This window comes from Amphiura filiformis, chromosome 1 (genome assembly GCF_039555335.1).
Source record: "Amphiura filiformis chromosome 1, Afil_fr2py, whole genome shotgun sequence".
Taxonomy (NCBI): domain Eukaryota; kingdom Metazoa; phylum Echinodermata; class Ophiuroidea; order Amphilepidida; family Amphiuridae; genus Amphiura; species Amphiura filiformis.
The window spans coordinates 98,830,853-98,858,593 of record NC_092628.1 but is presented as its reverse complement, the minus strand read 5'-3'; the positions used below and the strand labels follow the sequence as shown (position 1 = coordinate 98,858,593).

Below are 27,741 nucleotides of genomic sequence, written 5' to 3'. Positions count from 1 at the left end.
CGTTATGAAAACGTTTTTATACCCTTTTTATAACCCGACATTTAAACGTTTTCTGTAAAACATTTTTGTTTGCTGAGCAGTAGATTATCAAAATATGTTTTTTTAAGGTTATGAGAACGTTTTATACTCTTAATATACCCTTTATATAACCCGACATTTGAACGTTTTCTGGCAACCTTTTATAACCTTTTGCGAATGATGTCGAAAACGTTTTGTGTTTGCTGGGCAACAGGCTCGAGTTAAGCTTACTCAATTTAACAAAACTAAGCTTAGTTGCCAACTTTTATACAAACACATCGAGTGGATTTCGATTTTTCTATACCAAACGTTATGAATAAATTGATACGCGTTGGTACAACAAATAGGGCAATACATACCTTTTTACAATTTTACATAAATTTCGTAAAAAGTATTAGGGGCAACCTATACAGTTGTGGACCCTATACTTCTGGATATACGTGTTCCACTACATGCATTAGGGCTAGTGATACTATTACATCATACAACGGTTCATATGCATTATAGAAAACACATTGTAGTTTTTACCACCAAGAGGCTTATTTATAGCACGAACTAGCTAGCTTAAATATAAAATTAAAATTGTGCACATTAATTTAAAGCACCAACTACATTGAAATGCAATAATATGATCATTTATCTTGGAGCAGTATCTCTGCAACGAGTCCAATTGTCTTTTGTGATAGAGGGGGAGGGCCTAGTCTACAGGCGGTTTGTGTCGATCCTAACACTCGTTGTTCCTGGTATAGTTTAGACACTCAGTTTGTTGTATTCAAATCCGCATTGCATTTATTCAGACCTGCTACTGGAAACAAACTTGGTTTTTAGCCTTAAATACCTTTTGAAATAATAATGATAAAAAAACGTAATCGGTTATAAGGACACAAACGAGCAAAGAAAGATATTTGTTAGCCTACATACGGTTTTTTAATTCAATTTATATCAAACTTAGTGGCGCCAAACAGGAATATTTTTCATCATCAGCAGGTTTGATAGTTACAAGGACTTACGGTCAGCTTATTAAAGATTAAAGGTTTCCATCTACCGTACTCTAAAACTGATGGTGATAATATTGCTGTTACGTGCGTAGAAAAAAAACCCATAGTATTTCAATTACATTTTTTTGCTTGTTTGCCCTGACTTGAAGTGTAATTCCTCTCATAAGCCAAACAGCATCAGTTGTACTAGTTTAGAAAAAATTGAAATTTCATCTAAAATGGATGTAAATAATGTTGCTGGTCCAGATACTAATATTTATTTGAATTACTTGCGAAATACAAAAATAACAAAATAACATACTTTACATTTCTTACACATGACAAAAGTAGGTAATTCAGGATGAGTGTATGGCTTAAAGTGCAAACACAGAAGTGTCCACTCATCTTGCACATGAATACATAGTTAAGTACATAATATATCAAAAATCTACAAAGTGAAATGAAACCATTATGAAATCTTAAAACAATATATACATAGAAATCCGGCATTTGCCAAGGCATGTAATGCCACAAAATGAAATCATTTATTCAAAAGACTTAAAGACAATAAATTAAGACGTAAATACAAGGTTATTTACACATGAGGGAATTCCATTCCAAAGACGTGGAAGGAAAACAAACGTTTGGTACAATAGCCTAGAATTATCCAATATACTTCTTTGAACCAGAGAACCAAAAGAAGCAGGCCTGATCTCATTATTTTAAATCCAGAGACTAATCTTTGATACTTGAATACATCCTCTAACTTAATAAATTATATATATGAAGGACGAACTTCAAAATCGACGTCAGGAAAATCTTTGTACTTAGTACATGTATTTGTACTTTTTACTTAATCACTTATGAATCAGTAGTGTTAAGGAATCAAGCCCATATGCGCTATTAGGCGAATCTTTACGGCCTGTGTTCAGTTGTAGATAAATTCAAGTCTAAGTTCAAGTTAAAACATGGCTTTATGGCAGAAAAATGAACGCATGTACAGGGTGAGTAAAAAAAAGTGCAACAGAGCAAAGAATCGACATTTGTGTAAGAACCACGTTGAACTTTCCAATTATTGAAAGTTTCTATAAATGCCACACTCAATAGTTACCTGTTGTGAAAAAATTAAGTCAGTCACATATACCGTTTAATTTTTATGAGTCCTTTTGCTACGATACCCAATGTCATTATTTGTCCACGAGGTACCATGTATTTTGAATGAGAGCACACAATGCACGATAAAGGCACCAGCTCTGAAACTGACTTATTTTTGCGTTATTTCAATTTCTTTTTTCTGTTCATAAACAAACTTTCTAACATTACTTTCATACCTCACTCGACTCCAACTCCAGTTTTTTTGAATCCTAATATGTCCAACTACTGGATGTTTTTATAATTCACTCCACTTCAATTTGCGCGCATTTCATTTCGACATTTGAAAAAATCCGCCTACAAATGTGTATGTTTTTGATCGAGAATAAACATCTTTAAAGTAAAGGTAAAATGAAAATAACAACAAATAATGTTTCTTTTCCTTAAACAAGACCAAGGACAATAACAATGTGGGTGCTCCATTTTATTTCAATGCCAATGAGTTTAAGAAAATGACTGTCGTTCAAAATCTATCTTACACAGAGTGGGCTGATATTCAAATTTTAGACGTTTCTTGGACAAACATTAAAATTGGGCATCGCTATAAAATGGGTCATAAAAACAAAACGGTAAATGCTAATTCCTTGGTTTTTTCACAAAAGGTCACTAATGGAAATATCATTTATAAAATGTTTTTAAACCTAAAAGGTTCAAATCGGTTCTTAAATAAAAATGGATTCTTTTCTCTATTGCACTTTTTTTTACTCACCCTGTATAAGAATTTGCGATAGTTTCCCGTTGTTCTCTTGATTTCGTTAACTGAACTAAATATCTGGCTGTCAATTTTCAAAAGGCTTAAACACGTCACACTTGAAAGTAGTAACGCGTTGAAAATCAAAATTTTCTAACATTTTTTTCATATTTGCGCGGGTTTGTACTGCGTTGATGATCAGCCGACCGCTCATCAAAAAGAAGGATTTCCCTGCAAAGAAAGCATAGTAACAGGTTAAAAAACTGTTTTATCTAGTTGAAAATGTAGAGCAACATTAAAACACGCCATCATGACCATGATGTCAATTGCCACATTTGTGTGTATTGAATTAATGAATTATTGTGAATTCTGTGAGTAGGAGAAAGGCATTATTAAGACGAAATATCTACATAAGGTCCTCGTTAAGCAAATATCAAACAAAGTGGACTTACCCATGACCGTGAATTTGTGTTAAATGCCGAGTAGTAGCTCAAATCCTACAGAAATACAAAATAATAAAAAATAAAATGGTACTCTTTTTGGCAAGATTTATCAACAGAATCGGGAAGACTTCGATTATCTCTGATTTGATAAGAATGGGTTACAGAAATTGAATATTTATGAGGATATCCTGACCTGACAAAAGTGACACAAACAACAGAGATCAGCTCACCAGATGATGGCCTTGTGTATAAATTATCACAAAAATAATTGTACAATTAAACTTACAAACCTGGATGAGCAAATTAGGCAATTGTGTATGATCTGCTGCTGTTATCAATAATTGATTTAGAAAAATATCTATTTACCTGCATATTCTGATTAAAAGCACCGGTTGAGTGAAATGGCGAACCGTTGCTTAAGTCATATACAGGAGAGGCAAAGGTCTGCGTATGACGATATCCTTGACGTTGTTGCATGAACAGTCTATTACGAGCTATTCTCAGACGATAACAGATACAAAATCCTACTCCTAAACCTAGCATGATAATTATGAGACTTATTCCTATAAAAACCACCGAGATTGCTGAAAATTCTGAAATAGAAATTTTGATAAATATGAGAGAAAATTGAGAAACATTTGTTTGGGAGAATGCTAATTGAACGTAATACATCAGGTTTCATGGTCAAATGTTGACAGTGCTCGCTGTATTTATATCTTAGCCAGCGAAGGTTGCATAAATTTTTTTTTCGTATATCTGATCAATAGCTCCGAGCAATAATTATATGTGGCGCGAAATGCAGACTTATACTGAATGTGGCCCTATTTACAGGTCTATGTAATCTTCAAATTACCTTTCTCTTCCTCTTTTATAACGTCATCCGATTGAACGCATAGGCCATCTTCAAAAAGTCCAACACATCTGAAAAGCAAATTGAAAATCGGATTATATCGCCAAAACTTTCTCTATTAAATTTTATTTTAGCATTATGCATTGAGATTCTGGTACAAGAAACATATACTTTGTAATGGGCTATTGTTTTAACTTTGGTTTAAATTAAGGGCTTCGAATGGCACCTGTAACTGTTTACCAGATTCACCTATCATAAAACCACAAGCTACTTACTGACATATGCTGAGTAGATTTTCAGATACAGGAACACATTCCATGTTTTCAGAACAATAATTAACTGGGCACAGCTCTGCACACGGTATTAAAAACAAACAAACAAAAAGAAACAAACCATTACTGATATAATTGAATAACCCCTAAAAAGTAATATAAATCTGCCATGTATAAGTTTACAATAACTATAATAAAAAGTGAGAAAGAACTCGGAGATCAGTTTTTTAAAACATTGATCCGGATGACTTTTTTACTGCGCGACTCTGACCAGTTTAACTGTTTGACATTTTACTGGGTGACACTAACCTCTTCATGAGATTTTGTATGATTATTATTTACTAAGTATGTACCATACATTGTGACATTCTTTAAAGGAACCACTTGACCTTTTTGGTAAATCCCATAATTCTTTGCGGTTAAACCCAAGATGACATCATTTGACGTCACGCCGACTTGCTATGCGCAGTAACGGTGTTCGCTAAACGATGTGCGTATCGGCGTAACGTCACAGGACGACATCTCAGGTCTATCCGCAGGGTATTATGGGATTTACTGAAAAGGTCAAAAAAATGGCAGCAAGTTCACCTGTAATTATCATTGTTGCTGATGGGTTGATCTTAATATCAACAGACACGCCAATTAACATCCCTGTAAAACTCGTTCTTTCCTGGAGTATTCGCAACACATCAGTTGTTCCCGAGTTGGATATTCCGTCCAACAATACCTCAAACTCTACGATCACACTGCCTGGTCTTGCGCGTCTGATGTTAATACCAAGATAACCAGGGAGCGCACCGAGCAAAATCTCGGATAACTATAATAATAATAACAAATAATAACCATGATAACTATGTACAGTGGACGCACATTTCAGATGATATGGATATAGATCACATTAATAAACTCATTGCAAGCTAAATATTAGCTTTCAAAGTTGCGCGCAATGCAGTAAGAGCTAGAGCAATGCTATAGTGAAGCTTGTATGCGTTCCAAATTTGAGCCGTACGAGCTGTCAAGCTGATCGTCAACTTGCAGCGAACTTGCTATTTGCAGATTAGCTTATTTTCGTAAGGGATATATTGTTAAACTGAATAATTACCGCAGGCATAACAACATTTTCCAGTTCCATATATTCCCGGGTGCCCTGAAAATAAAGTGAATTGCCAAACACCAGTGGTATCCCGTTGATTTCTAGAACAGATATTTCTGCAATCACGACTCGAGGTGCTGAAGTAGAAAATAAATGAAATGCATACACTCTTAGATATCGGCAACCAAATAAAGCAAACGTTAGACAAATTTGAGCCATGCATTGATTGTGTATAATGCAGACGAATTTATTTTTTTTGCGGGTTCACCAAAATCACCAAAAAAAATCTAAGAGAGCTTAAAATCTGCTAAATGGCTGGAAATTACAGTAATAACATCGTCAAATGTTGGCAATTCTTTGTCATATAAGATAAGTATTGTAAATACAATTTCAGACAGCCTTTGTACATGCTTTAGATATCAATTTCGTGTTTCAACGATATCTTACCTAACACACAGCTTTCTCCACTTTGATAATATCCAATTGCACATGCACATTCGTAACTTTCGGGTGTCTCAATACATCTAAACTCAGGGCCTCCGCATATACCAACTGTTAAACAGTCATCAGTAGCTGTAATCAACAGATACATTTGAGTGGTCATCTTATTCAAATTGTTATTATTGATTATTATTATTGGAGCACTAAACGAACAAATAGATTCAAGATGCAGAATAAAGTCACGTTTCAATGATAGTAAGATTGTTTTTGGATGGTACGGCACGAGGTGACATAAGTATTAAGAAGCTATGAATAAGTACAAAGATCTGAAACTTAAGGAACTCTTATAGCTTAAAAGGGTGATCCAAAGGACCATTAAGATCATTCAGATGCAAATGCGATGTTGCTACACACAAATGTTCAGTTGCTTTTCTGGCCATGTCGGACTCTGTATTTTCTTAACATACTTCATGTTTGTTATGACTATTATTTCATAGACGTAGCTGGCATGTTATAACACCGTCATAATGAAATGTTACAAGGTCCGAGACTCAATTATATATGAATTTAAAATTGAAGACGATTAGCACATTACATGTTCTGTGAAAAGTTTAGTTTAACTTCCCGAAACATTCTATGGTTACCATTACCTTGTTTTTCACATCTGCTTCCAGTAAATTTAAATGGACAAGTACAGATATTCAAATCATCACAAGTGCCTCCGTTTAAACATGGAGGCGAGCAAACAGCTTTGAATAATAGAGAAAAAACATATCAGATTGCAATCATCATACTGGTATTAAATGTGTTATTGTTGTTGCTGTTTTTATTGACAGATGACATTTAATCCACGTCGGACATATTCTTCAGCATATCTTTATAATTTTCTTGAAATAGTAATATCTAACTGCATGTAAAGTGGATAGCTATGGATATATATCAATCAATATCGTATCTTTACCAGCATTCTTCTTCTTTTTCTTTAGCATCGTATTCATTGTTTACATTTGATTTGATTTAAGTATAAATAATTCAAAATGATATTAACAAATAAATGAAATTAAACTAAAAGGACAAGAATACATCAACATACGAGTATCACAGATCCTTCCAGTAAAGCCGAATGGGCAAGTGCAGGTATTGGCGTCGATGCAAGCACCTCCATTTAGACATTCAGGTACGCAAATAGCTGAAGCAAAAGAAACGTTATCAAGTTAACTATTGAAAATGTCTTATCTGATAGGAGAGACCGAGAAGAGTAATGTGAACAGGAAACTAAATGAGACTGGCAACGGTAGCAAAAGTAAGAGTCACGTTAATCAGTATCGCAAATAATGCATTACAGTAACACGTCGCACTATTAACCAATCAGAAAGCTTTAATTTTTAATGTGTTAAAAAATGTGTTTACAACTCGTTGATAACTTTGTGAAGTTTCATAACATGTTGTGGCAGGACCACAACCGTTTGTGTACTTAGTTGTAATTTTCAATGACCAAAATATGGATATGTATAGTTGTATTATAAATTTTAGATATTTATTGGTCATGAAAACGAACGTGTACTTTAATTTAAGGAATATGGTACTCACGTATTTCGCATCTGGAGCCTCTGTAGCCTTCAAGGCAGTCACATTCACTAAATGCAGTACATTTCCCACCATTCTCGCACGGCGGTATGCAACTATCTGAAATGGACAGATGTTCATTTTGTTAAGATGATGTTTGGGAGCACGTGTGGCCGAGTGGATAAGGCGCCCGACTCATAATCCATAGGTTGTGAGTTAGAGCCCCGTTCGTGCCAACGTGTTGTGTCCTTGGGCAAGGCACTTTATACTCATTGCCTACTGGGGGATTTGGTTGGGTTGGATTGGATGTTTGTATAGTTGTTTGTTTCAATGTTGCAATATTGGCGCTGATTAAGCTGCTGCCTGTAAATTGAATTGTGTCTGTTTAGGTGTGTTTAATGTACAATTCTAGAAAATTTGACCTGCGGGTCACCATTAGAGTTTGAAATAAAACCTTCTTTAAAAACCTTCTCTTTACTGTAAAGGCTAATTATACACCATTTTGCTTTCATTGGTATAAACAATAATTGAAGTGACATCTCCATAAAGAAAAGTGCAAACCAAATACATTTGTGAATAAAATGACAAGCTGTGTTTGCAAAATCATACTCCATCTAAAAGCATCAGCACAATACTCCATCTAAAAGCATCAGCACAAATATATAAACTGTGCCATTCCACGAGGAGTACTTTTAATAAAGATTGTTTCACTTCTAAACTCTTCTATAAGTTCCACAATAATTGCATGATCATCTAACTCTCCCTCTAACTAGTAATAATCTGATTATTCCCAAGCAGATCTCTACTTTACAGCGAAGTTTGTAAGGCTGAAGCAAAGGGTAACATGGCTCTCATGCTCTCCATTCAGGTCTCCAATTCACTGCCTTCGCAATTACGTTACTGGGCCCAGCTACCTGTCATTATCCTCATCAAGGTCTACACTATAAAATCATATAATGCATTACCTTTCTCACAGTAAGTTCCATAGAATGCAGGTGAAGTACATGTGCATGTATTGACATCTGTGCAACTTCCGCCATTCTCGCATGGAATAGAGCACAATTCTGAAAAAGAAAGAATGATGTATCTGTGAGATGCAGTCATTGGACGCACATCAGTATTACTTTGAACAAATGAGTTCGCCAATTATAATCAACTTATCTAACGTCATTAACTTTCAGATTATCATAACACGAATCACATTATCCAATATCACTTTCCAATATTTCATAATCTTGTGTGTATACAACTAATAGTTCAACTTAATTAATCCCTGAATTGACTTTGTAATTCAAGTTTATCTTTATTAAAACAATATAGAATGTGTGTGATTATAGACCACTTTATTCTATTGCTATTAGTCGTATTACCATCATCGTTTTCAATGTTAATGATTGCTGTGTCTCTACTGCCAATTTGTCCAGCAATATTACTTCGAAGTGATATGCTAAATTGTTCAGAAGTCTCAAACACATTGTCGTCGTGGAGAGTGACATCTATGAAGCGCATATTTTCATCTTCCTCAAACGCCAGAGATCCGGTTCTTTGATAATAATCATCAGGAGATTTTGCTGAATCGGGTGTGGTAGCAAAGTCTGTTGATATAGTATGTAACCAGACAAGTACAATGTAGAAGTGGTTTGATATTCTTGAGTGTCTATCGCAGGATTGATTAATCTGGTATTTGTCACATGGTTAGTCTACTCCAAATATTTCATAGGAACAAAACATATTTTATATAAAAGGATAATGTAATGCAATGAAATCCAAAGCATACACTACTACTTTGAGGTTTTAGAGAAAATCAAACTATTTTAATTGATTCGACTAAAAGAAACAGTAACACAATAACAAATGCAGCACAAACTATACTTTTGTAAACCTAATGTGTAAACTAATAGGAATTTGTGTTTAGGTTAATCTCCTCACATTCTTTAAAAATAAATTCCCAAATTCCCTTTGTCCTTTAAAAACAAATGAACATACCAACTGTAGTCCGAGTGAGACGTCCTCTCTTCAAAACTGTCAAACGGACTCTTTGACTATTTTCAGGTACCGAGAAAGCGATTTCTTTAAAGAAATGCTCCACTGAAAAGAACAAGGTCAAATTATAATCATACTTTTTGCAATTTAGAATGCACCAAATTTAAACATCTACTTCACAGTCTTTAACGAGGTTTGTTATGCAATTATGCACGTGGATAATAACGAACAATGCTCTTGCAGCCAAGTTGCACACGACTGTTGCATGTGTTTTAGAAAATTTAAAAGGTGTCTGGAGTAAAGACCTAAATCAAGATATACCATTTTGTTGTTATTAATTTGAAAGATGGAAAGATAGATGTATAGAAATGGACATGGTGGATAACTACCTTCGTCGTCTTCGATAAAAGCTGTCGCCATATCAGGCATTCCTAGCTCGCTATTCGAAGGCTCCGATAAGCGAATTTCGAAGCTTTCCAAATCTTCTAAGATGTCGTCATTTATAATATTAACAGTCCGTTGGATGGTTCGAATTCCTGCTTGGAATTGGACTTGCTCTTCGTAGGGATCGAAATCAGTTGATGATGATGCTGTACCTGCTGTCACTGATAATTCTAGAATATGGGTACAGATAATTTGATTTAATACCAATGTTATATTTCATAAATGGATTGCAGGTATCCTAAAATGAGATATTCAAATTTTTTTTTCAACTCTAATGGTGACCCGCAGGTCAAATTGCTAGAATTGTACATGAAACACACCTACACAGACACACTGCAATTTGCAGGCAGCAGCTTAATCAGCGCCAATATTGCAACATTGAAACAAACAACTATACAAACATCCAATCCAACCCAACCCCATCCCCCAGTAGGCAATGAGGATAAAGTGCCTTGCCCACGGACACAACACGTTGGCATCTGTTATGGAATGGTTATACGTTTAGACCACTTTTCTGATGCTTAATACTTTGGTGTACGAATAGACTAGCCTTTGCAATCTGATAATTCATGTATTATTCGTCCAAATAGAGAAATATCCAATTCAGTAAAGATGAGGTTTCATTAACTTAGAGAAAATAGATGCAGTTTTGTTGGCCTTAAGGCGTGTCGGATTAGTTAGCTGTTGTGAATTGGTGGTATCCTGTGAATAGTAATAACCTCTGGCGAATATTGTTGTGGTTATGTTGAAGCGGGCTTGTCGAAGAATTCAAATATCACAGTTACAATTTGTAGGTATTGTGGCTCTTGTGTTATGATGTAAAGAGTGTCGAAACGAAACATCTTTATAAAAGGACACATATCTCAAGAACCACAATACATATTAAACAAAATCATTCTGTACCCATTCAAATCTTCAAGGTGTAACTTGTCATTAATCCAGACAATGAAAATTTGTATTTTGGAGTTGAACGACCATGACTACTTAGACCACCCCACCCCCTAAAGACAGTATATTAAAAAGATTTTCAATGCCAGAGCACCCCGTACCCACGTTTTAAATTGTTCGGTTTGCAATAGGATGTACTGTTTATCCGGGACCTTATGTATCGGAGGCAAGTACTTTGATTACTCAGTCCGTTAAAATGCTGATGAGAAAATGCGGTCGTTTCAATTGCTATGATCAGTTCGTGGGTTATTTCAGTAATGAGCCTTTTTGCACTTACTTATACTTCCATCAGTTTGTACATCACCGGAACGTTGAATTGTAAACACAAGTGATCTATCCGATTCTAATACTGTGTACACTGAATTACCCATAATAAAACTGGATGGTCCTGATTAAAATAAGATCAAAATACTTAATCGTTACTTGAGTGGTAAAATGTTTGTGGGTAAAATCAATCTTACAAATTCCCATACACTGAATTAGATACCCTGTTTTGTATTACAGCTAATACAATCGACCTTCCTTTATTCTGCTGGTTCTGAGAGGCGGCCATAGGGCCAAAGAAAAATCCGATATTTTTTTTTATATAATAAGGCGTGTCCCGCCTTATTCCTTACTCATACGATCGAAATATTTGTCGAACGCATTGCATAAGCGAAGTTGATAATAAAGTACGTACATGGCGTACGAGATGGTCATAACACATCAACATGACCGAACTCAGTCACGATCAACGGAGTGACAAGCATTGGCGACATCGGCACTGGATTTAAATTGCGATTTTCTTTACTTTTACCTCAATTGTTCGGCTCAAAATTAAATATCTCACATATCTGGCAATTAAAACTAACATCTTGTGGAATAGAAATACAAATCTATTTTTTTTACAAATGTTTAAATAATATAGCTTTAAGTTTGTTGTACGTATTGGGCAAAATGCTGGCTGATTTGCGATTGCAGCCCAATACACACAACGTAGTATGTATTGGGCTTGCTTAAAAGCTTCTACATGATAGATATGTCTATATACTCTTTTCGGCTCCTGATAGAGGACTCACTTCCTGAGGACTCACTACATGCTACGCTGCTATTCAAAGGGGAACATTCTTATTAAGCACATTGTTTGTTAAACCTAGATTCGTGGTATTATCTCTTACCAATTTCAGGTATTAGTTGACATGATGGCGCCATACCAAACCATTGTCCATTCCCTTGGCAGACTCTTCTATCCAGTCCCATCACCATATAACCATCATTACAAGAATAGTAGGCCACTCCTCCTACGTTGGCTCTGCTTACAACAACTCGACCATTCGTAGGTGAATTGAGTACACCGCAGTTGATGACTGTATTAAAATACATTTAAAACATGTCAAAATAAATTCCCACCATGTTTTGAAACCCCATTCAAATTGCATGATAACCAATAGAACGCGTGATAATAAATATTACTATTGAGATCAAACATTTCCTAGAGATGAAGACTGGGTATAGGCATACGAGCGTATACGATCTTACCATTCATTGATGCTTCAAAAATAGCTTCTTGCTCTTCAAACGTTGCTTTTGAAGCAAGTCCAACTGCTATATCCCCAGTAGCCAATGAATCGAAGACACACCATTCATTTCCGTCACACATTTGAAGAACTTCATCAGGAACATTATCATTATCAGGTGCAGTAAATACTGGAGTGAATGCGTCGTCTCGAAAAGTATCGTAGGAAGTCAATGGGTGGTAGTAAAAGAGAGAGTCACTTGCATCTTGGATTTGCCCTTTAACCAGATATTGCAATCAAAATGTTACAGCCAAATATGTTCTTTATAAAAAAAAAAAAGTGGATCTATATTGTATTTCAGTGGGTATGTTATTTTAATAAAGAGGCTATTCTGCCGCGTTTACATATTTTACTCTTTCTTTCTATCACTTTTTCCTAAATAAACGTTTTGTAATAAATTATCATTAGTACTGTTCAGTGCACTTACAAAGTTGTCCAAATTGGTAATGTATATCATCCGTTGATGCAGACGCAGGCAGGACCAACCTATCAGGAGTGGTAAAGTCATCGTCAGGATTATCATTCCATGTGCCAAGTAATCCCATAGTAGTTTCCTTAAATGTATCAGGACCGAAGAATAGAACAGACATGACTCGGTTAATACCCGTTGTTGCCTTAAACTGCAGAGATACTCCCCCAGTGAATAATACTAGCACCCCGTTTTCTATCAGATTTTGGCCATAAACTGAAGCGCCTGAAAATAATGCAAAATAATAAAATAGTTAATTGCGATAATGTCTGTATATGAAAGACGATAGAAAGTAATATAATAATTATTAGGACCGAGACATATATTATTTCTTCTCACATTGTATATCAGAATCATGTATTTATTTATACTGCATCAATAAATATGTTTCAGTAAATAGATGCATTTGTAGGATTGAATATAAATTATTCAAACATTTTGGTTTGGCAAATCCAATGAAAAAAGTAACTCACGACTTTTAAAAGATTTCGCCGTCTGTGCTGACGGCTTGCTCACAAGAGACTTAGTTCACTACTTTTCCAGAAAAATGCGTGTTGACATTTCCCAGAAGTGACGATAATCATTTTTGTTTTCAGCAGTGGACCGTATACGTGATCGAGTGAAACGATAACTTTATCACAATTGGTTGCTGTGGCCCTTTTTTGCGAATTTGGATTGCTTCAATTAAATTATTTTCTGATGAATGCGTTTACGTCCTTATCCCTTCCTTTGTACAAAGGAAATAGACAAGCTAAGACAAGAACAAGGACGACAGCCAGATCAGGACAGCGCTAACTGAATGTGGTTTAATAAATGACAAATAAATGACAATTAACAAACAATCGAAAGCAAGACAGAAAAAGAAGGACAACACACCATTCAAAGGTGTTGTCGTCATACCTTAAATAGAATGCTTGGCGGAGAAACTCCAAAGAATATTTCAGACTCAAATTTCTTTTGATAGTACTCTGTTTTTATTTCCGTATTAAGGCATTTAACTTATTTCTATATTTCCTAAATTCTCCAAGCCTGTCATCACATGGTTTTTGTATAATATATTTTATATCATTTTTATATCATTTTTAACATTAATATTTTTGAGAAGACCTTTACTTATCCACGGAGATTTCGATTATTTTTTGTTATTTCACCTGTATATCTTCAAAGTTATAATTTACTAAAGGCATGTACAACTTTATTGTAACTATCATTAACATCTTCGTTATCCAATTCTGCCTTCCAATCTACGTTGGAAAGTTTTTATTTTAAGTTGTTCATACTCCTTTCATTGTGAGTCATTTTGTAGATATGTTTCTCTTTTCAGATGACGTATTCCTTGCTACCTGTTTTTTGATCAATATAGCTGGTAAACGATCACTGATATTATCTGTAACAATTATTTCTGAGTTAATATCGTTATAGGTATTTCTAAGAATATTATTAACAATTGTAGGTTGGTAAAAATGAATATGAATAAACGAGATTTGTTGGTGACAATCATCCTTTAAGAAGTCTATGTTGAAATATCTCATAAGAATAAGATAACATATTGCGTGTATTTTTGTTTTGTTTTCTATTTCTATAAAACAGGATTCAAAGTTAGGATTTGAAATTACAAAGATCAGTCCTTAACTTATATTTGATTGAAGTAGCGACATACAAACTATTCTATTCTTCCTGTTCTATATCATATCCATCCAAGTTGAAGTATATAGGTGCCGAATTCTTTACGTGTTTTAGATTTTAAATTTTTTCCCGATATATTTTTGTATTTTTCTAAACTCCTTCGGAGTCAGATAATTGCATGTTCGTAAATTAATGGTTCTTTTGTTTCATCATCTTCGTTGTTATTTTGAAATATAACAGAGTTGAACATCATATGTGACCGTCAACCACAAAAAAATTGTATTCTGAGATACAGTGTAAAATGTGCATGAAGGTCGTATTCATAGGTACCTTAAGTGGGTGCTACGTGTATCTCATTTAGCTAGTGGCAGTCAAACACCTTTTAAACCAATCAATAATCCTATTGTTGAAGAGGATAATAAACTATAGAATTCTAAAATAGCTCTAGTCTTTGTTTGCTTGGCCTAAATCCTGTTCAATTGGTGGGTTACAAAGCATTGTATTTTGTCTATGTATGTATAACTAACAATTAACAATGACAGGACATTCCTGAACCTCGTTGACTTCGGGATGATTTGAAATGACCGCCAATTATGACTGTTTATTACCAGCAATGTGGAAAAAGAGGCACACGTAGAACCGAAATAAAGTACCATTTTGATGAAGGAGCAAAGTTCAACAAACCATAACCCTGCTTCTGGATATCATTTGAAGTCAAATGATATGCCATTTTAAAGCCTATGATATATATTTTCTAAACACGAAATAAAACAAAATTGATCGGGCCGATTGAACGGCTGGTTTGTGGGGGACGGTCACATATTAGCATATTTTTCTATTTGGATATTCGAAATTGCATCTGTCATTTCTTCAGTGTCGTTCATAACTTCGCCATCTGAATCATCATTATATTATATAAACTAGTCTTATTTTTGACATTGACATTTAAACATTTAGTACACACATATTCATTTGGGGTTTTTTTTAAATACAGATATAGCTATACGGCTTAGATTCATACATTTCTTGTGAACATATCCATTACAAAACTTATATGAGAACACTTTCAGAACAACACAAATCAGCCATTAATAACTACATTGCTGAAGAAATCATGTCACTGAATGGCACAAATCCTCGACAAGGACTCCAATTTATTCACCAGAAGAATAAGGACAGCAATCCAATCCATATTTGCCAAAAGGGACTAGCAATAAAACGTGATGAAGGTGTAGTTTCTCTCGATCATGTATACTATCCACGCCTAAAACCAAAAACATCGTCACTTTCGGAAAACAGTTTCGCGCGAAACGCAGTTGACCAAGTCACTTGTGGGATCAAGTCGTGAGTTACTTTTTGCATTGGATTTGCCAAACAGAAATGTTTCAAATATTAAATATGATTGTTGAATTATGAAAGTAACAATGATACATTGATTTATTGGATGATTTCTTTTTAATCATCCAATCAATCTATCTATTCATTCATTCATTTCTTCATTTATATAATTAGTGTTCTTAAGGTTAGCAAGTTCTTAAAGTGAGCTTCGGCAAATATTGCATTGATCATTTCATAACGAGTGTGTAGAAGAATTCAAATATCACATATATACTTTTGTAGGTCCTGTGATTCCTAAGTTTTGTTGTTAAGAGGGCTAAAACAACAACACTTTCAACAATAAATCAAGCAAGTTTTCAAAGTATATGATTTGTAAAATAAACTTTTGCAAAACATCAAAGTGGGTGTTTTTTTTTTTCAATAATATATTGATTCAGAAAAAGAACAATAATATTTTAGTAAATTCTTTCCGTGTTCCCACCATACTCACCGTTCAGCACCCACCAAGCAGATTCTGTCAAATCAAGCAATCTCCACTCTTGACCAGCTTCTTTGACCCATACATCCAAATGGTGTCTTTCACTTAACTCAACCTGTATAATATCTGATGAGCCATATTGAGCTACCATGGCCACAAAGACAGTCACGGGAAAATCAGCTGAAAATACAAAATACTACATTATAGTCTCAGTGCAAAATTGATATTTTAATGTAAATACCATTTGAATCTCTATATCTGTATCGATAAACTACACATGACACATCTATGCGCAATCTTAAAGGGATCATGATCATAAATGGTTATCAAAATTACTAGCTTCCTCTTAGAATCACATTTATTATAGGCTTTAAGAAGGCCTTTGATTCCATCAATTGAAATGTTATGTTCTCAGTGCTGCGACATTATGAAATACCAGAAGCGGTTAACGCTAAAGCGCGCTATACACCAATCCGAGAAGCGTTTACTGTATTTGGCCCTCTATTGACGGTAACACAGATGTACCAGAGCGGGAGATTTAATTCGTAATTCAATACTCATGATTGTGTATTGAATATCACTATTGTGTACAATTCCTGGGTACAATTCTGTATAGCACACAATAAATAATGGATAGAACCCCCGACCTCGGGACACCGCAGTTTTACATCGGGGACACCGCAGTAATGGCGAAGTCGGATAGGTGTATACATCAAAAAGTGCGGTAATGATATGTGGCAACATTTCCGATCCTTCTGATGTGTTCACCGGAGTTCTGCAAGGTCCATTTCTATCTATAGTGCTTAAATAGGCTTTCTGCTAAGCCACCTCAGATCTTGACGTGAGAGTTGTAACACTTCCTTTTGATCCAGTCGTTATCCAGCTAAAATGGTGATTGGATTTTGCTGATGACACTACCTCCGCACTACCTACACTACTGGAATCCATATCCCCCGAGCACAGACGCAGATGCTACCCACATCCAGAATTTCAAGTCTATGGTGAATCCAGTCAACCATGTGACAGATTTCAATATCTTGGTATCCATCTCTGCAAAAGTGAAATTATTCCACACTAACTGCGTGATCATTCTCCTCTACGGTTGAGAATCCTGTGTGTCGTCACAGGACATGGATATCAAAATCGAGAAATAGGCAGCGGAAGCGGTGGGTGGTGGTAGAGAGGACACCAACACTAACTTTGTGCTATTACCAACACTGATTTTCTTATCCACTGCGTAAGGAAAAGCCAACTGAGACCCCTGGGGCATATCCTTCGTCTGTCGGAGATCTTTGACTTAGGGTATGACGCAGCGCCTAGCCAGGAATTTTTCAGAGTGTGATGCAAATGGGGCGAGGAAGGCAAGGTAACTTTCAAGGGGTGTAAAAAAAAGTATATAAATCTTAAATATCAGGAAGACCAGCATCCTACAGGGGGACAAGAGGAGGTCAAGTCTTCTCACATGGGCACAACTGCCATTTTTGCCCCACCCCTTGATCATGATGGTGTTTAACTATTTAGTTGTATTAAAAAGTTCAGACCCCGCTCATATCTCCTTTTCCCAACAAAAAAGGGTAATCGATGATACAGCTTATATTGACCTTGTCTTATCAACAAACAGCTAAACCAGATTTCCCATGTTGCAAAACTGTCTTTATAAAACTACTTACAGTCTTGTAGAAGACTCGTTCTGGCTTGAAGACGAAAGCGGTCCGTGTTTGAACCAGACGCTGCTGCCGCATCTATCATTAGGTATTCCCCTCTCCCATTAAATGTGTAAGGTGTCCTGTCTAGTGTCAAAATGTGGGGATCACCCCATCCAACTCCTGCAAGTAATTATGAAAAACTTAGAAAACGTCGATTGATGGCTCCTGGTCTTAAAATCTACATTGGACCTTTGGGAGTTATTATATTAGCAGCTGTACGATTACAAGCAGTAACTTATAGATACCCAGCAAACACAAAACGTTTTCGACATCATTCGCAAAGGTTAGAAAAGGTTGCCAGAAAATGTTTAAATGTCGGGCTACATAACATTCAAAAACATTTTTGATAACCTACTGCAAATATTCTAACATAATGTTATTTCAGTGTTGACAAAATATTTAGCAAAAAATATTTTACAATAACACTTTGAAAACATTTTATTTTTATTTTTCTACTTTTTTGTGACAGCAATATCTAAACACATAGGCTCAACCCTTTCATCTCTAATCTGAGAAGAATGTAAATTATATCAACATGGGTGGTGAATCTTAATCAATAACAGATAGGGAAGCATAAATATTTATCATTTCTTATGAATAATGCATTATGCACATATGCATCCCATATGGTTCAGCTAGGAGTAAGGTAACATAACATTGTATTATTTAAAATCAGTAAACCCTTTTTTCTTGAACGTTGAGGTTTTTGGATGGGAGCGGTTCTTGCAATCATTCTGAGATAGGTTGATATGAATTTCCAAAAGGGGCTATGAAGTAGACAACACTTACAAATGCGAGGCAGGCGAGGTGAAGCGCCTTGTTCAAGTACATGGCATATAATTGGCGTTGCTGGGATTTGAACCCACGGCCACAAGCTACGAAAATTAAAAGCTAACTAAATGCTACTCATGATTATAAGTCGAAGCATTTACCAGTAACGCCACCATGCCCTTGATGTGATGACATCTATTTATAGGCTACACCAGCTTACACCGGTAGGCTACATCCTGTAGAGTTAGTATAGTCCGACGAGTAGGACCTTTTTTTTCTAAGTTACCAGACTATATTCATTTCACACTATGATCACTATCTCACATGGTGCAAGAAAGACGAATCGCGAAAGTCCAGTGACCGCGCCGCCCCCCCCCCCTTTTTTTCGGGAGGCGCGGTTAGTGTATTTTTGTGGTTAATCTTTCTTGAGCAATCAGAGTTAGAGTATAGTTGGTAACTAAGAAAAAAACAGGTCCTACTCGTCGGACTAAGTTAGTATAATGCTTACCTGTAGCAAGTGCAGTATAACCACCGCAGCTCTGTGATGGTCTTAGGTCTTTGTACAGGTTACAATTTGCTCCATCGGTTCCCGGGTAAAACCTGCAGCATTGCAACCAGGGTTCGTAATCAGTCACAAAATATGACAGAAACGGAACAGTTCCTTGAGTGCCGTAACTTGGAATGCCTGCATAGTGATGACGACTGGAAAATCCACCCCCGGCATCGCCTGTGTTTACATTTAAAATCTCCCCATCACTACCATAGCAACACTCTTGTCCGGCACCTTCACTGGAAAGATCAAATAATAATTTTCCTTTACATGGGAAGCGATGTTTTGAAATTAAAAACAATAATAATAATAAACTATACAAGTGACGCGCTTTTTCAATGTTGGGGAATAAAAATGATGTGAAAGGGTGGTATTTCAAGGGATATACTATAAATAATATAAACAAATGCTAATATATTTAGACAACTGAAGGTGTATATGCCTATATAATAGTATCACACTGTTCTAAATCTGACTCATTAGCTTCGTTGGTAGAGATTCGGTCCGGTAATCCAAAAGGTCCCCAGGTTTTTAAAAATCCTTGATAGTTAGTAACATTTCTATTTGTCACTGACTGTCATTAAGTGCAGCATTTCCCTTAAATTTACCCCCTCCCCCCGAAAGATGGCTACGCCTCTGTGAATTTGTTACATAGTTATGTGATTCCCTTATGCATGCCTTATACTCAGGGCCGGATTTATCATTGGGGTGCATCATGTGCATCTTCCTTTTAAGCCCAACAAACACCATGTTTTCCGCCAAAATAGGGTAAAATTGCTTACTTTCACCTTCATTTTGGGCTAAAATAGTCTGAATTGACATTTTTTCCTGCACTTCGCCCTCATTAATCGGAATAAAATATGTTCGTCTGCAAATTTTAGTGCTTCCGCCGCCACTGTACATCTTATACGTAAACAAAAAAATTAATGGTTCAGTGTATACACCTCCCTCACGCTGGTGAGTTTGGGCCTCCCATTGTTGACCTGGCCCAGGGCCACCAAAAAGATAAATCCGGCCCTGCTAAATACTGCTCTTATATTCTGCCAAGTGGAATTTTCGGGTTTGTTAAATTACTTTTGAACAAAATGAATGCGCGGCACCAGGAATTTTAGGGGGGCGGGGGGCATTGGGAGGGAGGCAAAGTGAATTTCAGGGTGGCAAAATCAAGTAATTTTGCGCAAAATTACCGCAAAAAGTGGAAATTTTATAATTGTGACTTTTTTCTGGGGGCAACAGGGGGGCAAGAGTTTTGTCACCGCCACTGATGAATGTTGCCTATAATGTAGTAATACGATAATACGTCATACTTTTGCACCGTTAAGATTTCACTCAGGGATTTCACATTAAAAGTGTTACATTTGAAATTAGGGCATTTTTTGAAATTTCCACTTTGAATTATTTCATTTCAGTTTGCATCATACGATGATGTGCTTAACTTAATTTCTTACATATCAGCTGCAGCTTACCTTGGCCGGATTGCTCTTACACAATGCATAGCACCAGGTCGTGATAAACTGCAATCTGTAGCAGTTTCCAGGTTGCATTCTGGATGTGGGCTATATCTAGCAAAGTCGAGGACAGCCTGAGCAAATGTACATGGACACACTGGAGTAGTAATACCTTCCTCCATGTTGTTAAGTTCCGGAAGACCGCGTTCATCACTTGCCCATGAATTACACCAAGTTGAAGATCTTGGAAATATCCATTGCAATGAATGAACATCGCTCCAAATTGCAGCAGCACTGAAAGATGATGAATAGTATTTTTGTATTGATTAATTTACTTGTTGTGCAACCAGTTTAGACAAAGCTTCCTGGAGACTGTCTACACATCCCGGGTTTTCTATAGTAAATATTAGAAGTATATATATAATTTAGATATAAATTTGGTCAGTGTTTAATTTTGAAGCTAAAATATAGTAAAACTGTTGAAACTTTTGTTGGCAATAAATTAATGGTAAATCTATATTAGCCACTTACTTTGAAGAACTCAATGCTTGATCATCATAAACCTTAAAGATTCCAGTATGGTATGGTGCTAAAAGAAAATTACTCTTAAAAAAGGTTATTTCACCCAGATTATACGACACAGACGCTGGTGAAGGATTTATAACCGAACTAGGTCTCAGATCTGATACTGTTACGGTGAAGATTTTGGTTAATGAAGGACTAGTATCCTCTGTGTATCCATATAAATCGACGGCAACAGTAGTGAATTGATCAGCACGAAATGCTGGATCCCAACTCAAAGTGAAGCTGTCACTGGTTGTCTCCCAGGTCTCCGCATCAACTCTTGTTACTGGTGGAGGTATCTGGTCAACACTTACTGCAAAATAATAAGAATTGGTTTGGTTTTGAAAACAGAATATAACTTTGGATTCATCCTAAAATAAGGATATCATTGCATCTTAGTATTATAATACTTTTCGAGGAATTTATATGAACAAAAAACAACCATCATGAATATTGAGTGAATGTGTCTTTAAGTATTAACATGTATTAATATGTATTATTAATAACTGATTCGAGAAAAAAATACACCATTTATTTCATTTTGAATACTGTTGAAAACAGTTTAAATAAACCCAAAAATACACCTACCAAGAGTGAAAAACCCTTGAAAATTGTACACAGGTGGGTCTACGAAGGAAATTTCCAATTCGATGCGTCCATTGACGAACATGGTTGGCGTGACACACATTCCTTCATTGTTGGCCACACTTCCTTCAACTGCATTTCCTGCAAACCTACACCAGATCGTTGTCGGAGGAGTACCACAAATTTGATCTGTGGAAACTTTGATCATATCGCCACCTAACATAGACCCGACAGCTGGTTGGACATTGAGCAGACCTGAAATAAAAGAACAAAGTCATGATAACATTGGTAAGCACTGTTCGTCACTCTCATAATAGCCGTCGGTTCGTCTTAGGCCGTCGGTAAACGGCTGGCCTTGGCTAAGAAAATGTGGGTCAGCAATAGAGAATAATTTTGTGTTAACTGCATGCTCATGTACTGTGAAGAAATAGAGTACATATTGTCCCCACTATAATCTTGATGCTTACGATAATCGTGCGTTGAACAATATTTTGAAAATTTTGGCCTGCATTATATTATCCAGAAACAAAACTTACCACCGGAGCAACAAGCAGATATACATCGTGAGTCTTCAGGATTATCTGTAAAATGATCAAATAAGACAGGATTTCTCTTATCAACAAGATCAAAAAAGTCAGACCCACTGTTATGTTAGAACAATTGATTTCAACGTAGAAATACAAATCATAAAGTTTAATTAATTTTGATTAACACGATAAAAATTACTTTTTGCAATGGTGTTGTGTAATGTGTTAAATTAAATCTTACACTATTTTAGTTTAACCGGAATTATGTCGCACTTTGCTCTGTTGACCAACAAACACAACAAATTTGGCTGATTCCATTTAGGTGCACAGCAAGTTGGGACATGTGTAAACATTACAGATAACCAATTTCATATTATAAGATCGTACATTATGGCTTTAATCTTAACACTTACCCTAGCACTAACTTAACCATATCCATATCACTAACTCTAACACTAATGTTAATCCTAACCCTAACCCGGGCCCTAACCTTATCCCTAATCACAACATAAAATACCCTAAACCCTAATTTTACTGAACCCTTAATAGACTGATGACCCTCGCAAAATACAGTTGTAGCAATTACATGCATCTATACTTTGATATTTAAATACGCACTGTTCAGCTGTAAGTTGATCATGATTTTCTTATACGTTCTTACTTTGATATATATGAAGTCCTCCTGCTCGTAAAAATACTTGTGGTCCAATTGATTCTGGCTGTCCCCCTTCAATATATTTATGCAGCCGAATTAAAACACTGAAGCTCCAATCAGACCAATAAACATGGCTGCCAAAAACGCCAATATCATAAGGATGTATATCAACTGTACTCTGGTACAACATAACTCTGTTTTGACCCAGTAAGTCGGTGCTCTCAATTCGATTAAGATTCGCATCACACCAATATAGCCGTTCATCTGTAAAAATGTAGAAATTATTTATTTTTAGATTAATGATCAAAAGGTGCAAAAACGTATAATTGTGGGGAAAGTCTGCAAAACGAAACCGTATTAGTATTGGCAATCCTCATTCATTTGTAATTTACAAACTAAAATTCTTTCTATATACATCGTTTACTTCTTCCACTTCTTTTTCTTCTTCTCTCTTTTCCCCCTATATTTTCTGCTGATCAGTTATAATGGTTAGTAGATGTACTGGTTATTGGACCCAACAATATTAGACTAAATAAACATTAGACAATATGGTTATGATAAAATGGTAATTAGCCTTTCCGGTAATATGCCAATTATATACAGAAAGGACACTAGACCAAATAAAAAAGCTCATTTCCTCGAAACAAACACCGCCTAAAATACCAAGTCGCGTTTACAAGCGGAATTCATATATCTATTCCAAAAAGAAGGGAGACCTCAAGGGCAACCACCAAATCTGAGATCGAAAAATTTTCAGTATCCGCATCTCAAGGAAAATCTATCAAAATACCAATTACGTCAGCTGGCTATCAACCAGGAAGGAGCACTGCTGAACATGACTCCACATTCAAGTGCCTTGCCAAAAAAGCTATCATCTCAAATAAATATGAGATCTTCATTGAGATGTTTGACATATCCAAGGCTTTTGACACTGTTAAAAGAGGAAAACTGTTCAACTTTCTTCAAAATACCCTCAACTACCACAAACTACATATCATGAAAATACTGATAAAAGATGTTCAACTTATTGAGAAAAATCGGATTAACTACCATAGCAATAGGTAAAAACAATTTTTGAATACAACGCGCTGCACTGGTGCGTTCCCGCGGTACGTCTGCATTGGACCATATCATGCTGCTCACTCATACCTGTATAGATTAGTATCTTTGAAAAGACCGGTGTTGTATTCAATCTATGATTGCAGACATACACAAGTGATGAGTGCAACCTGCTTGTAGTGCAGCGCGATATATTCAAAATTGTTTTCACCTATTGCTATGGTAGTTAATCCGATTTATTACACCACTTCGCCAGTGTATAGGCTTCCTCTTTACATGTGCTCCATAGATTACAGGTAAAGTTTTTGACTGTCTTAGTCACCCTCAGATGTGAGAAACTATGAAAAAGATGGGTTTCCCAAGACATCTTGTGGACCTGATCAGTCGCTTATATGAAGACCAAGAATCTTCCGCAGTGGGGACACAGATTGGCTCAAGATCGGAAGAGGCTTACGGCAGGGCTATGTACTATCACCAAACCTATTTAACATCTACTCTGAAGACATGAGAACAGCTTGCTTGAGATTGATCACAGCTAGTCGTACAAATATCGTACCTGAAAAATCCAATGTAATTCCATTCGGCCAAACAAGGCCAGTGTCCACTAATGTGGTTCTGGCCATTCCACTGGTAGTTGATCTTTCTATTTTGCTAGGTGACTCACCCCAATCAGTCCAATACAGATGGCTGAAACATGTAATAAAAATAACCTTAAAACCAAATTAATAATCAAGATCGTTCCTTCTCATTTAACATTATTCCCAATGCACGTGTCATTCAACAACTTCTGCTTCAAATTGCAGTTCTGATCAATATTAATGATACAGCCTTTTAAAACCGTCCATTATTGTATTGGAATTGAACCCTGGAATATTTCCTACATACATGACATATGAGAGCACAATGTCTTGAAATGTGGCTACTTTTCTTTAAAATATTTTTGAACATAAATAATATATTATTATTATTATTATTATTATTATTATTATTATTATTATTATTATTATTATTATTATTATTATTATTATTATTATTATTATTATCATTATCCTTTTTCATGATTGTACAAGCTAAGGAATGTACACCTGCACACCTTGATATATAATCCACAACAATTGCTCTTGGTTCTACGAGGTTGTCTTCAATAATAACTGTTGGCAAGGTACCATCGAGATTACTTCTTTTTATTTCATCCGTGCCAGTATCGGTCCAATACAGCCACCTATTGACTGTGTCAATAGCTATACCATCAGGCACTGTGAAAAAAATTAATTTATGCAATTATTGGTTAAGAAAATAACTGACATTTTTTGTTTATACATACCTTAAAGGCCCATTCAGTGATGAACAAAGATGGTGGAAGCTATATCTTACAAATATTTTCGACCAACTTAATTCTAGCGCCACCAATGGTAGCATCTTCTTCAGAAAAGAAGACGAAGCAAGGTTGCCAGTCTGATGAAGAGCTGCTTCAAACTCTAACAAGATATCACCAAATGATTGGATTCTATAGTATTTGATAGTATCGAACATTATTGACAATCCAGATAAACCTAATATAACATTCTTTTCATGTTATTAGTCGTGTTTCCTCTTTGCAATCTGTTATAGACTGCTAAATAATTACCAACCTGATAAACCAGACAGAATCATCTCCTTTCCTGAACCATCTCTATTTGCCCGGTTTATTGTCTTCTCCACAACATCTGTCCAGTATACCTTACCACTCAATGGGTCATATTCTATTGCAACAGGTCTAGGTGGTGTATAGGGGCCATCTGCATCTGATAGTATTATTTCGGTAATATCATCTGGTGAATTTATTGGACCAGAATGTAGTGAATTGCCATTTAGATCAGCAATAAAAATGAGATCATCTGAATCTGATTCTGAAATGAACAATGATGACGATGATAATAACAACTACAACAAGCACAATAATAATAATAATGATAATGATAATACTAATAATAACAATAACAATAATATTAATACTATTAATAATATTGATAATAATAATAATAACAATAACAATAATAATAACAATAACACTAATAATTGTTATTAGAAAAAAGGTAATCATCAAGTAATAGAGCAATGCATAAATATGGCATACATAACAATAATAATAACAATAACACTAATAATAATAACAATAATAATAACAAGTTGCAACAATAGTTTGTGGGGAACGTTGCTTCATTCACACGCTAACCTTAACCCCCCCCCACCCACCCACCACCACCACCACCATGATGTACCTCTCGTTTATTATTTATGCCTGTTTCAGGTCTTCAGGCATGTGGAATCCATGATTTATACTCCATAGAGAAATTGCAACCCACAAGCTATTGCTCCAACTTATACACCCCCATACACACCCCCCACCCCACACCCACGTATAATCGCCTCAAAACGTGGACGCTATGACCATGCAAACGTGGTCGTCTGAATCCGTACTCAATCGACATACCGAGGACGTTTTCCACCATTTTGTTTGTGTATTTTTGTGTGTATGGAATTTCGCAAATACATTATACATGCATTTGTGGTCGTTTGCAGGCCTCCAGAAACCGAGGACGGTCCCCCATTGCAGAGTGGTCCGCGGTGTGAATGTGAAGTGCGTGTGTGTGTCATCGTTTGCTGGCAAAAACAAACGCACCCCACACACAAAGCAGTAGCTTTTTGCAAAATGTTTGAGAGAACCTATTTGTTCATGTTACCTGTAATCCAGTATGGTTATAAATTCGAAGAGTAAAGTAATGACATATTAAGAAATTACAAAAATAACAATTTAATTTCCTTGCTACTTACGTGCATTAACTATGTGGTCAGACACAACAGCGAATACAGAGAAAAATATTACTACTGTTACGGTGAATAATTTAACCATCGTGCGGTCGTGGTACGGCCAAATTATGTTACCAACTCATTTAATGGCGAAGTCGAAATCCCAGGTATCAAAACTCAAGAGAACATTAAAAAGTTAAGATGTGGTGAGCAAGTACATTTCCCTTTTTATTTGTACTTAGATTACCCTCTATCAAATCTGGTGGCAATTGATGCATGACACGTTTTGGTAATTTCCCTTCAAATCCCCAACATACAAAAAACTTTATGTGACCCGTTTCCAAAAAACGTGGAACATTTAACGGCAGACAGAGCCTTTAAGTAATAGTCTAATGATACCACTGCAAAATTAATTTGTAGTGTTTTTGATGCAATACTCATATTGAACAAAGGTCAAAGGTCTAATTATGAAAAGGAGGATTATTGAATGCATGTTGCCTATTGTTAATATCCATTCAGTCCTATAGAAGTGTATATTTTAGACAATTTCATGACCGTAATTTTACTAAATCTAAATCTTTATCTAAAGAACCCTTGACAAGTAGGCTATACGCGGTCCAAAAAATAAGTTTCATCTGCTTTGTTAGTCAAAAAAGGTCATCAACAACAGAATGAAAAAAATTGCGAGAACAGGCCGGTTTCCTTGCTGGCCATGCTGGAAGGGTACCAGAGACAAAATGA

The 27,741-nt window shown here is 35.8% G+C and overlaps 1 protein-coding gene across 2 annotated transcripts; it reads right to left on the bottom strand.

Annotated features, from left to right (window-relative positions):
- Positions 1 to 172: 172 nt before the first annotated feature.
- LOC140159257 (uncharacterized) lies at positions 173 to 27,219 on the bottom strand. Of its 2 annotated transcripts, none has more exons than XM_072182672.1 (31): positions 27,025 to 27,219; positions 25,842 to 26,099; positions 25,304 to 25,466; positions 24,767 to 24,897; positions 23,158 to 23,415; positions 22,506 to 22,550; positions 21,973 to 22,224; positions 21,352 to 21,697; positions 20,839 to 21,114; positions 19,331 to 19,611; positions 18,016 to 18,171; positions 16,358 to 16,525; positions 12,862 to 13,128; positions 12,397 to 12,651; positions 12,036 to 12,224; positions 11,156 to 11,266; positions 9,876 to 10,100; positions 9,490 to 9,591; positions 8,874 to 9,098; positions 8,469 to 8,567; positions 7,528 to 7,623; positions 7,031 to 7,126; positions 6,588 to 6,686; positions 5,944 to 6,069; positions 5,506 to 5,633; positions 4,992 to 5,220; positions 4,407 to 4,482; positions 4,135 to 4,202; positions 3,648 to 3,874; positions 3,291 to 3,335; positions 173 to 3,069 (listed from the first exon to the last, which is right to left on the bottom strand). In XM_072182672.1, exons 1-31 carry the CDS (start codon positions 27,101 to 27,103, stop codon positions 3,052 to 3,054), a joined length of 5,094 nt encoding a protein of 1,697 aa, XP_072038773.1. In that variant the 5' UTR covers positions 27,104 to 27,219; the 3' UTR covers positions 173 to 3,051. The 2 variants fall into 2 exon arrangements, with proteins under 2 accessions (XP_072038773.1, XP_072038779.1); XM_072182678.1 differs by having other exon boundaries at positions 25,842 to 26,093; positions 27,025 to 27,218.
- Positions 27,220 to 27,741: the final 522 nt, after the last annotated feature.

Bases quoted from the DNA above. Each gene is read 5' to 3' on its own strand.
- LOC140159257 (XM_072182672.1), bottom strand. From the start codon at position 27,103: ATGGTTAAATTATTCACCGTAACAGTAGTAATATTTTTCTCTGTATTC. The intron at 12,652-12,861 runs GTAAGTGCACTG...ATCTGGTTAAAG, and splicing joins TTACCAATTTGGACAACTTT to GGCAAATCCAAGATGCAAGT. The intron at 6,687-7,030 runs GTATGTTGATGT...TATTATTCAAAG, and splicing joins TGGAAGGATCTGTGATACTC to CTGTTTGCTCGCCTCCATGT.